At 40.9% G+C, this 13407-nt stretch overlaps 1 protein-coding gene across 1 annotated transcript in view; it reads left to right on the plus strand.

Moving 5' to 3' along the window:
- Window positions 1–672: 672 nt before the first annotated feature.
- TACR1 (tachykinin receptor 1) overlaps window positions 673–13407 on the plus strand; it is a 298687-nt gene continuing 285952 nt past the window's right edge. Inside the window, exon 1 of the mRNA XM_082428074.1 lies at window positions 673–2013. Within this exon, the coding sequence (XP_082284200.1) occupies window positions 1625–2013 (389 nt within the window). The 5' untranslated portion in view covers window positions 673–1624. The remainder of the gene's footprint in view (window positions 2014–13407) is intronic.

A 13407-nucleotide genomic window follows, 5' to 3' on the forward strand; every position in this document is an offset into this window, starting at 1 on the left:
ACGCCCTCAGAACCTCAGTCCACCTCCGTTTCTGAGAAACGGTTGGCACCTACGGGCGAGCCCTTCCCAGCTTCTCCCAGCGCCCTGTACCAGCTTGGCCATTTGAAATGGTCTTGGACTAGGAGACGAGGCCTCGAAGCCCGCCAGGGTCGGGTCTAGGGTGGGGAGATAAGGCGAGCAGACATGCCCTCTAGTATTTATGCAAACCTGGCAGCCGGATGGGGAGAGGAGGAAGAGCCCCCGACGCCACCCCGGGACCGGCTCTGGCCCACAGGCCGGGGAGGCGCGGAGGCAGAGGCTGCTGGTCTCGGGACGGCCAACGCGAGACCACAGTGGGTGCTGGCAGAGAGCCCAGAGATGCGCGCCTGGGAGACATACCGCTTCGCAGGGAGCTCAGCGCAGTCCCCACTGCCTGAGCGGGGGCCTCATCTGGAGAGCGCTACTGAAGATTTTCATGGGGCGAGGGGTGGCTGGGAAAGGTGTCCCCAAAGCTTAGAACCTAACACTGCTTCCCAGGGGAATCGGCCTGCTAGGAAAAGGAACTAGGTATTTTGGGAGTGTTTCGGACTGGAGCGAGGCCCGGAGCGAGCGCTGGCACGTCGCCCCCACACTTGGCCAACTCCGACCGCCAGAAGCAGGGGCCTCTGCAGAGCTATGACAGCATTCCTGCCCTCCCTGGATGTTGAGCGTCCATCGCTACAGCTCTTTCGCGAATCCTTCCTTTCCCCTTGGTTCATCTGGGGTTCCAGCTGCGGACCGCATCTGGCGCAGTTACTCCGAGGGGACCTAGCTAGCGCCCCCTCGAGGAGTGCGTGGGGAACCCGGCTTGCAGACTCACAGCAGGTAGCAGCAAAAGGCTTGGTGGCTGAGATGGTGCAGTGAGACAGTTGTCAACAGATGGTGCAGCTGCAGCTCTGCGCAAGGGGACTGGCGAGCACGTAGCCAGGTACTGCCCCTTCCCAGTGACGTCTTTACAGTGGGTTATAAAGACCTCACGCGCAGCCTGCCAAGGTTCTGCTAACTCCCGAGCTGAGCAGGACCCGAGCCAAGAGGCGCCTGCAAAGCTGCAGACGGTGGCGGCGGTAGTGAAAGCAAAGGAAAAAATCTCCAGCTGGACGCAGGGCCCCAGAATTCCTGCCACAGACTCTGAACTTTGACAGGTCGTGCTGTGACTAATACCCCCCACCCCCACCTTCGCCCCGAAATCCTCACGCAGCACAGGGCTTTGCCTTTCCCGCTGCAGATAGGAGGAATAGCAGTTGCAAGCAGCAGCAGGTGCAGAAAGGTGGAGGATCTCTGCTTCCTGGAACCGTGACCCGTGGAATTTCTTTCTCTTTTCCAGCTCAACGCAGAAGAGACGCAGTCTCCAGATTACAGAACTCAAGTGCTTTCTGAGGCTCGAAAGTGGAGGAATTCAAAGCCACCAAGGGCATACAGCACATCTAGAAGCTTTTATCTTAGCGCCAAGTCTTCTGCTTACAAGGAAAGAGTTCTGTCCAGAAAGAGCCTGCAGCCCTCCTGTCTTGGTTAAACAGGACTCTGACACCAGGTGCTGGCTCAGGACCCTGCTGCAAAGGGTTTGTGTGTGCGTACAGAGAGGAAGGTTTAACCGCTTAGCAGAAGAATGGATAACGTCCTCCCTGTGGACTCAGACCTCTTCCCAAATATCTCCACCAACACCTCGGAGCCCAACCAGTTTGTGCAGCCGGCCTGGCAAATTGTCCTTTGGGCAGCTGCCTACACAGTCATTGTGGTGACCTCCGTGGTGGGCAACGTGGTGGTGATGTGGATCATCTTGGCTCACAAGAGAATGAGGACAGTTACTAACTATTTCCTGGTGAACCTGGCCTTCGCAGAGGCCTCCATGGCTGCATTCAATACGGTGGTGAACTTCACTTATGCTGTCCACAACGAGTGGTACTACGGCCTGTTCTACTGCAAATTCCACAACTTCTTCCCCATTGCTGCTGTCTTTGCCAGTATCTACTCCATGACAGCTGTGGCCTTCGATAGGTGAGCTTGCCCTTTGTGGAAAAGGGAAAAAATATCCTTAAAGGAAGATAGCATTGCTATGGAGCTTCAGGTTTGGATAGTGCCTGGTTCAAGGTGGAGATTAGCCACTTGAACCCCTGGATTTATACTGACAGTTAGCTGAGTCACTTGTTGATGGGGGATTTTATCTTATCTCATGATTTTCTTTTCTATTTCTCTTTCTTTTTCTACTCCTTTTCACCCATCACCAGTCTCCCTCCCTTTATGTATACATCCCACCTTTTTTCTTCATTTCTCTCTTTTATTTTTCCCTTCTCCACTCATCTTCCTGACATTTTCCATTCAACTCCTACTTTGCTTCTTTCAATATATTCCTTCTCTCTTTTGCCTTTAAAGCCTGAAGGGGATACCCAGGATGTGGCCAAGGGGCTGGCCCCTGGCTAGGGCTTTGTGAATCCTTGCAGGCCTGCTATTCAGCTGTACAGCCTTTTGATACCTTCCAGTTTTAAGTACACATAGGCAAAATTTCTCATTTTCAATTTCTCCTGAATATTCAGGAACTTTCTTCTCCCACCACAACTCTCCAATATTATTTGGATGTGAAGAGCATTTTATTAGAATCATAAAATACTGAGGATTCTAATTCAGCTTTCTCTATGCTGCTAGGGGTTCTCATTCAGAAATGAGAGGCAGCTATGCTGTTCTTAAGGAACTCCACAGATAAGGATCCAAGAGTTTTTCTAAACTTCTCTGGCCATGTGAGGTCAATGTTTTTAGGCTCTCTACATCCACAGAGAAACATGCTTAGCAAAGGCAATTAAAGGCAATTGAAAGCTCTTTCTTTCCTGCACCCAACAGGCTAGGGTTTCAGAAGCTGATTAAAAGTGAAAATGTTGGCATTTTCACACATTGGAGCTACAGTTCTGGAATGAAAGTGTCCTCAGGTGGCATGATGGAAAATTGATCATTAGAGCACAGCTCTATTTGTATTGACTTTTTTGTGGGTGTCCTAGGTCTCTAATGTGTATATCTATGGGTGTACAAGTGTTAAATGTTTACCTAGGATGTGGAGGTATGTTTAAAACACCTACCACTGTGATTTTAAAATGGGTTCTTTTGAGGGCCTTGCTGAGATAAATGAATATGAGAAGCCCAAAGAAGGAGCTAAGAGAAAAACTTCAAAAAAATCATTCCCAAATTACTGAATTCTTTTGTGTAGAGATTTGCAATTGATTTGAGGTCTTTTGCAGGTTCTGTAGTCAATGATCACTTTTAAAATCAGAGAAAACTATGTTTCCTTTGCAGTGATGTCCAAATGCTAATTTTTAAGTTCCCTTTATGCAACTCTTAAGTGCTTAATATGTTGTGTGTAAAATAAGTTGTGGTGAATCAATTTATATTTTAAATGTAGAAGGGAAACCAATTACTCAAAGTGGTAGTGAAATGAATTCTTTTGTAAATTTATCTCTTATGCTACTCTGGTTTTTAGATATTTGGTTTGCTGAAAGTGAGGTACCTGTAATCTTTCTGCACTGACTTGCTCCTTTAACTTCACATCAGCCCCCTTAAACTTAGAAAACTCACAGCATGATGTATAACTGATTATATGTGCAGTGAAATCTGGTGCCTTTTCGGTCTTACACACGCTGTCTTGATTATCTCTAAATTAGAGGGAAAGTTGGTATTTTTACTGCATCGGGTACTTGTGTGAGCTCAAGGGAGACCTGACAGTCAGCATGAGCCCAAGCATTCAGTAGCTGATGGAACACCAGAGAACAGCTCTCTTGCTTTGGTTTACACAGAAATGACATGTTCTACAGCCCTTCTCTTTCCCTTTGAATGTAGAAGGTTAGGGGCAAAGTTCGGGGTCAAACTCTTCAGTGGGTTGGGCAAGGAGCCAGATTTTGGCTGCCTTGACTCTGGCATCACAGGCTCCACTGTTTCTCTCCAGGCAAACCATAGACCCTGACCCTTCATGACACCTATTCAGTGAGGTCAGAGGATCTCTGGTGTCAGAGCTGAGAGCAATGACAAAAACAAGAAATGCCACCTGTGCCTGATGTGCAGATTATCAATGGCATGCTCAGGGCTAGAGTTCAAGGTAGAGTTAGAGATGATGCCTCAAGGCTGTGTCTCCAAGTCCTCCAAGTGCTCCTTCTGTTTTTCCTTGCTCAGCCTCATGAGCTGAGTAAATTAATCCCCTCAGGCCCTCTGATGAATCTAGCTCCACCACAGGCATGGTCATCCATTCTCTCCCAAGAATGCTTTAGAAAGGAAGAGGCCTCCAGCTCTTTCCACATGAATGATCGCTTCTTTCTCCACCATGACAATGCAGACTTTGAGGAAATGTTAAGTTACCTTTTTGTATGCTCCTTGAATTTTTAACAGATAATCTTTGAATCATCTTAAAAATGAAAGCAACGTGGTTTTCCTGATTATAAAATTAAACCTTGTTCATGAAGGACACAGAAACAAAAATACAAATCAACCATTAATTCACAATGCAAAAGTTACACCTGTTAACAGTTGAATTTCTTTTATGACTATTACACTACATAATTGAAGTCAGATTCTGGATAATTTTGTAGCTTACTTTTTTCCATTGATATTAATGGAAAACATTAATAATATTTTCCCATGTTATTAAAAAGTCTTCAGTAACAAATAATATTTTCCCATGTTATTAAAAAGTCTTCAGTAACATAATCATAGTGGTTTCCTATTATTCCATTTTATGAATGTGCCATTATTACTTTAACCATCCCGCTACTGCTGGGAATCTAGGTGATGTCTAGATTTTTTTGCCATTATGATTAAAGTACTAATAAACATTTCTGTATGATAATTTTATTTTGCTTTCTTGATTATTTCTTTAGGGTAGATTTCCCAGAAGTAGAATTACTGGGTCAAATGAAATGAAATTTTTAAACACATTTCTTCCTAATTTTAAAGGATTATAAACTCTGGGCAGAGCAAGGAACATTTCTCTTCTGTCTTGTTTATCTTCTCAAAACAGAGAAGAGTGCTTGGCACTTAACAGTCACTACATGTTTATTGATTAAACGAATGAATGAATGAATAAAATAATACATGCTCCTAGAAGAACATTTGGAAGAACATCATCAATGGCATGCTCAGGGTTACAGTTCAAGGTAGAGTTAGGCATAAGGCTTCAAGGCTGTATCTCCAAGTCCTCCATTTAAAAAAATGTAAAAATCTACAAGTCCACTATTGACAGTTAACCTGTTAAAAGTCTGGAATGCTAGCTTATACTTTTTCTGTGTTATTTATAACACATAAAGTCACTCATACTTTTTAAGATAAATTTTGGATCATAATAAAAACAGTTTCAGCAGCTGTTTTTTTGTGTTTTGTTTTGTCCCTTAGCATCATATCATGGTCATTTTCCATGTCATGAAATAGTTTTCAAAATAGGATTTTTAATGGATGCATTATATTGCAAGGCTGTAATCATTTATTTAACCATTCCTCTATTTTTAGATGTATATTGTTTCCATTTTCAATGATTACAAGTAACTTTGAAATTAATATCCTTGACATAAATCTTTGAGAGCATCCCTTGTTCTTTTCATAAAATAAACTCCTTAAAGTTGAATAGTTAGGTCAAACCGTCTTAGTAAACTATGCCAAATTTCCTTCTAGAAACAAAATGTAAGCAAAGAAAAAACTTCAGCTGCAGATTGTAGAACTAATTTGAATCTTTCTTGTAATCTTTCCATAGAATGAGGGGAGAGAGGGGATGAATGAGATCCCCTTCAGAAGGAATACTTATTTACTGAAGGCAATGACTACCTAGAACTTTAAAAAGCTGCAGAGATAAATATACTAAATAATATCATGTCTACCTCTAATTAAACTCCAAAAAATACCAGGGATTTTACATTTTAAAACTCCATAAGATTTTAAAATTCCTTCCTATTGTACCAACTAAAAGGTGTGTGTGATGTTTCATGAAATTAGAAGCTGGAGGACACTGAGAGGTGACACCTTCATTTTTCAGGAGCCAGTGATGATGACTGGTTCTAGTTTTGTGGAGCAGCATCTAAGAAGAGAGGAGGGGGGAACCAATCCTTAAGCCCCACAAGATGGGCTACAAAGGCAAAATGTAACCTCACTTGGAACCTAGCACACAGCAACAGGAGGCTCAGAAAAGCTCTGGTCTGATAACACTGCTTCTCTACCTGGTAGGGGCAGTTATAATTTCAGCAAGATGAAAGGTAAAGGTTGCTCACTACTCAGATTGGTTCTAGATATGTTGTATTTGAGTGAAAGAAAACATCCAATGATGGTCTCTGGACAATATGAAATTTGGTCAGGACCAAAAATATAGTTGCTCAGATAGGGGTAATGGTTGAAGATAGAAGAGGGAATAAACTCTCTGAGAGATTAAAAGAGGAACCAAGAGTAAAGACATGCATAAATAACAAAACTCTGCCTACTAATTCCCTGGTATCCATCCCACTCTGTTCCAGTCATACTCAGCTACAAGTCTAAATAGCCTGCTTCCCAAGTCTCTGCTAGACCTGCAGTCTGTCCTTGAACCTCACCTTGTTGACAGACTTGGATCTCAGGGCAGTCCTTCTCCATCACACCCAGAGGCGAGTCTTAGATCCCAAGATCCTTTTCACTAATTTAGATAGATCTTACAATCCATGACTAAGTACCTGAGTTTTGCTGAGAATGTCCATTCACTAGAAGTTCATCCACAGTAACTGACCCTGTCTTTTCAAATCAGGAATCTCGAATATCAGGGTTGATGCAGATCAACTTGAGTTGTTACATCTTGGATGAGTCATTTTGGCTGCAGAACTTTTCCTGGAGAGGTTTAATGGCCACCTACTCTCTGGAGTTGCCCCACTGCACTTGCCACATCCTCTCCCTACTCATATGACCACCCCCACCCCCAGTGTCCTGAATGGTCAAGGCCCTTGGTGGTGGGGATGGGGTTAGCTGTCAGAAACATAGATAGTTTCAACTGGGGGAAAATAAAGAGTAATTCTCAATGTAAAAGCATGTAGTAGGAGCACAAGACTTTGTTATTATTATTGTTGTTGAATTAGCAAATGGCAGAATAATGATCGTGAGGGAGAAACACACGGTTAAACTTGGACAAAGATCAGCAGTCCATCAAGAGATGGGGCCACCATGTAAGGTGGTTCCTGAAGCAGGGCTTCATGTCTTCCCTCAAAGGGTTTATACTACATAATGAGGCAAATAAGACTGATTTAAAGATAACTACAACATAAGGTGTTATGTGATAGGTTTCACAGGTATTGTACAGACAAATTCTATAGGAGTGAAGAGGAGGGAGGTTATCTAGCAACAATGATCAAGGAAGACCTCAAATGGTGGCAACTGATTTGGGCCTTGAAGATTAGATAAGATTTTTAGAGAAGAAGATAAATAATGGTGACATTCTAGGTAAAAGAAACTGCGTGACAAAAGTATGGAAGTAAAAAGTTGCAAAGTGTTTGGGGAGAATGACAGGCTGACTCAATTGAAGTGAATTCACAAGTGAATCAAGGAATGAATGGAGGAGTTGGTCAGAAGAAAATGAGTACAGTTTTTGTTGGATTTTATGTGAAAATATAATGATTAGTTGGAAATGCCCAACAAGCAGTGTAAGAGATGGGGCTAGAGAATGAGAACCCAGGGACCAAAATGTTTACTTAGGAATTTTCCAAACAGATGGCTTATGGGAGATTTGAAAGTAGAGAACATCTCTTTTACCTATATATGTGTTTCCAGAGAAGAGACCAAAGATTCACGGAAATGTGCTATCAGGCAATAGGAGGGAAAAATGAAGAAACAGAGAGTTAGTGGAATAATCAGGACATGAGGAGAGACAAAAATTAAGAGAGGAAAATTGTGGTGGGTTATATTAATTATAGTGTCATTAGAATCCAAGGATGATGACACTGATTTTGGCAATTAGAGAACATAGGTGAGCTGTGAGAGACAGTGTCAGCAAAGTATGATAAGGGGGGATAAAATTAGATGGCAGTGAGGGAAATGGCCTCTTCCTCATCCATCCATCCATCCATCTATCCATTCATGGAACCATTTTTGAGCACTTAACTATGTACCAGATGCTGAGGCAGTAAAACATTGCCTTTATCCTTCTGCTCTCTGTCTTCAGCTATTGACAAATTTATGAAGACCGTTATAACCCAATGTAATTAGTACCATGCAGACGGAGTTTGGAGACAAAGCAAAGAACTATCCTTGGGAAGATGGGAAACACTTACGGTAAAATTAAACAAAGAAGAGGAGGGGAGGAAGAAAGAAAGAGCAAAGTACAGAGAAAACAATGTGGAGTTTGGGTTTTTTAAAATAAACTTCAGGAGCACTGGATCAGGGAATTATCATAATGATTTATTAATGTTTGTCACTAGGAAACTAGAATGGAGATTTTATGTTAATAAAATTTATAGTGATACCTTATGATGTATGCTCTCCAATCCATTGTCTCATCTAATCTTCAATACCAATGGGGATTCAGTTTCCACCTTGTAAAGACTATTAGAAACAATTTCTTTTAGCATCATCCTCATACTCTCCACTCCCTCATAGCTTGGAGACCCATGCAATTTGCATTTATGTGCCTTAGATATCTGCCTGTATACTCCTGCTCAAGGTGGCTTTTGAATGCTATATCATTTAAGGAAAGTGATGTAAGGGTCCTACTGTGTCAGAGAGGATGTTAGAGCACTTTTGACAAGTTTTCACTCAAATAATAATTCACCCCACAACCTTCTAGACGAGGTCATTGTAAGAGGATCAAATTCTGCTTAAATATTTTACTCAATTGGTCTCATTTGTTAAATCCATTCCATTTTGAATCATTATAAAATTATTCCTTTTGTTGAAGGAATAATGCCCCTGATTTGGGTCTGCTCTTACTAGTATAATGTCTCTTCCATGTGGCCATCTCTCTGATAGATCCCTCCTGAAGGTTCTCTATCCTTGGTTAACTGTCCCTGGTTCCTTCATCTTTCCATCTTCATTGGTCTCTACTTGCTATTCCTGTTTGCTAATGGTCCTTTTAAACGAGAGTTGAACTAATGTCCGGAACTGAGCATTACCCTGTTAAAATCACCTTGTCCATATCTACCTGCTGTGGGGCTGGCATACTACCTGGTGACATCGTCTTCTTAGACTCAGTTCAGGTGTCACCTCCACCAAGAAGCTTACCTTAATCTACAAGTCTAGATGAGGTGTCCTTCTTATATATTCCTATGTCATTTATCCAACTCTCTGTATATTCCTATGCCGTTTATGCAACTCTCTGTAACATGTTGGTCTCTCCCACACCTCCCTACCCACTAAATTGCAAGCACCATGAAAACAGGAATGCTTTGTCTGGTTTCCTGTTACCAGCAGCTATCCAGTTGTCTGGCACAGAATAGGTACTCATTAAAGTGTTTATAGTGGTTGACATGACTGTACCTCTCTTCTGCACACATCAACCAAAATCTTAAAACCAGATCCAATGCATCAGACAGACTTCAAAGCACACCTATGATGCTATGCTTTGAAGCAAAAGAAAAATCAGGCCAAATTTATGTCTACCACGGAGTTTTCCTACAATATAGAACACTTTTGGTTTAGAACTCCCTTTTCAAGAATAACTACATGTTCTAATTCACCTTGTCTCTTCCATACTCCACTTGGCTCATCCCCATTGGATTCCTGACCCACACTCTGTCCCCAACAGGTATTACACCCCAGGAGAACACCATCAGTTGAGAGAGGTGTTTATCATTTCTACCTTACCTCCAGTCTATCAAGGCATACTGGAAACTGAGATCTTTCATGGACACTTCTGTGGCCCAACTGTTGCCAACCCCTCTGGCTTTTTCTCCAACACCCCTGCTAGCAAAAGGAAGTGAACTCTCTGATTTACTTAGCCTTCCTGAGGCAGGACCAGCAAAAACCTCTCTTCCATCCAGCCCTCCAAGTCCTATAACTACAGTAGTTGTCTGAACACCTAGACTATACCATATTAAAATACCACCACAGACACAGGAAAATTCCAGCAGAGTGGCGTGAGAAGGTCATAGACCTGGAGGACAGACTGGGAAACTGACTTACATTGCCCAAACCTTCCCTCTTGCCACATTTAGAAGCTGTGATTCCAACTTATTGGAAGGGGAAATATGAGGCTCTATGGATAAGGAACCCCAGGGATGAAAAGACAGTTTAATGATGCCCATGTAACATAAATCTTAGCATGAATATTAATACATGAACTGCCTTAGGAACTTTGTCTAAGCAGCCTGGAGTCTGATGCCCTTTCCTTCTCTTTTATAATTCTTTACTAAATCTACTTTCCAATTCAGCTTTATCACTACGTTTAATATTTGGGACTCTCCGTGAAGTGCCTTTCATGTCCTTTGTATAAGAGTGTCTTGTAATATACTTACATCTGACCTTTGATTATGGAGTTTAGTGTAGGAAAGAGCACAGGCAGTGGGTTCCAACAGTGGTTCTACCACTTACTAGGTATGTGAATATGGGCAAGATACTGAACCTCTCTGTGCCTCAATTTCCCCATCTGATAAAAGGGATATTAATAAAAGTTACCTTGTGGAATACTGCTGCAAGGAGAGAAGGAAAAGGAAAGGAATGGAAAGGTATGAAAAGTTCCTGATCTGTGATCTCCAATAAACACTGACACACCATTATAGCCATTATACACACCCATTTCTGTCAGCATCCTCTTGGATTCCTTCTACATTAGGTATAACAGCAACAGGGTGAAACGATTATATCCTTCCCCACAATAAATATAGTTTAAAATATTTCTAATTGGGTCACCAAACCTGTTTCTAAATGCCATCCAGCATCCTTCCTATCTGTGGAGATGCACACACCCTCTATAAGAAGCCAAGCATTTGGATATTGTATACTGTTGACTCTTGAACAACAGGAGTTTGAATTGCATGGGTCCACTTATACCCAGATATTTTACAATAGTAAATAATATAGTTCTACACAGTCAGTGATTGTTTGAATCCACAGATATGGAGGAACAGAGGGCAGGCTATAAATTATACTGTGGATTTTCAAGGGTTGGTTCCTCTGATCCCTGTATTGTTCAAGAATCAACTGTATTACAGCCCAGAAAAACCAAATCATTTTCTTTTATACCATCTCCAAAATTACACAGTCACTTCCTACATCCTGTATGTCCCAAAGTCACCACCCTCACATGAAGCATCATTTTCGTGTTTAATGACTGGGGAGAACTTGGTCATAGCAAAAAACTCTTACTTGCTGCATGTGTTTTTGCTGATACTCAATTTGTTAAAGTTGTATTTCTTTTGCCTTTGAACACATCTTCTAAATCCTGGAAGTTTTCTTATAAATCTAGTTTGTATGTATTAAACATCCACTTTCCCTTGTCCTGGGACTAATGCTCAATTAGCTATTAAATATGAGATGACGTCCTTCCACCTAAACATTTAACAACATTTTCAAACTTAATCAATTGAATGATCTTACATATTTACAATTAGTCACAAAATTTTATAAACAAATCAAATAAGCTTAAAAATGTAAACATCACATTTAAACTTGTAAATTTCACTAAATATTTCAAACTATAATTGCAAACTTAATACATCTGGTTTTGTTAAAACTTCAGATCCCTAACTGGATGATTTATAAATAGGAGAAACAAAATCTTTCTCCGGATGTACATAATCCCAGCAAAGTTAATAAATCAAAACTTCTAAATGTAGCGTATCAAATTCTCTTAAAACATGTCAACCTCCTAAGAACTACACTTACAAATTCAATAAATGAGGTTCTCGTGAGTATCTAAACAATGACTATGATATTACTTAGTTAAATCTTCTTAAGTATTTCAATTAAAATTATAAATCTGGTAGGTCAAATTCTCTAATATTTCAGATTCTCATTTCCAACATATTAAAAACAAATCACCCATAAAGTAACATATATGGCTCATAAAACTTACTACTACACCCACACTTCTTACATAGAAGTACCACTTCTTCATTGTCTATTAACTTTTTAAAAATGCCTCCCTGTGGTTACAGAGTTACACAAGCAGAGGTGGCAGAATCATCTTCTCCTTAAGGGGCAACTGAGTTTCTGGAATCAGGGTTGAGTCAGAGATCTGAATCTGGGTGTGCCTTTCAGGGGTCTTGCCCAGAGCTGCCACCCAATACCTTGTGCCCTTTTCACAGTGGAGCTCTGCTGGCTCAGTGCCCACAGTACCACCAACACCTTGTTACTGGAATTGACTTTTGTAGACCCACTGTGTGTGGTATTTCTGTGGCTTCCTTCAAGTTTTACCCCTTACCAAATTTCATCTTAACATTTTATCATCTGATTTACCTAGACGGAATCACACAGAGCTTCAGCCCACACTTAGTTTGCATCCAACTGTTTTATTACTTGAGTAGAACTAGCTGCATACTGTACTCTTTTTTATTTTACCTTCTTATCGACCTCCATTTCGGACTAGCTCATTTATATGGATAAAATGACAAAAAAAAAAAAAAAAAACTACCGTCTGTCCTGGGTCCTTCAGTTTCTTTTTTTTTTATTTCTGAGATATACATTTTAAAGTAATAACAAGAATTATGACTTATAACATTATACCAGAACATATAAGATTTTTAGAAATTTCATGTAATGTCTGAAACATTTATATTAACATATTTCCATAAAAATAACCCAATGAAAGTTTAGTATTAGTTGTTTTGTTTGTTTGTTTTTATACTGCAGGTTCTTGTTAGTCATCAATTTTATACACATCAGTGTATACATGTCAATCCCAATCGCCCAATTCAGCACACCACCATCCCCACCCCACCACAGTTTTCCCCCCTTGGTGTCCATATGTCTGTTCTCTACATCTGTGTCTCAACTTCTGCCCTGCAAACCGGCTCATCTATACCATATTTCTAGGTTCCACATACATGTGTTAATATACGGTATTTGTTTTTCTCTTTCTGACTTACTTCACTCTCTATGACAGTCTCTAGATCTACCCACGTCTCAGCAAATGACTCAATTTCGTTCCTTTTTATGGCTGAGTAATATTCCATTGTATATATGTACCACATCTTCTTTAACCATTCACCTGTCGATGGGCATTTAGGTTGCTTCCATGACCTGGCTATTGTAAATAGTGCTGCAATGAACATTGGGGTGCATGTGTCTTTTTGAATTATGGTTTTCTCTGGGTATACGCCCAGTAGTGAGATTGCTGGATCATATGGTAAATCTAGTTTTAGTTTTTTAAGGAACATCCATACTGTTCTCCATAGTGGCTGTATCAATTTACATTCCCACCAACAGTGCAAGAGGGTTCCCTTTTCTCCACACCCTCTCCAGCATTTGTTGTTTGTAGATTTT

The sequence above is a fragment of the Balaenoptera physalus genome (genome assembly GCF_965194825.1).
Source record: "Balaenoptera physalus genome assembly, chromosome: 15".
Classification (NCBI taxonomy): Eukaryota; Metazoa; Chordata; class Mammalia; order Artiodactyla; family Balaenopteridae; genus Balaenoptera; species Balaenoptera physalus.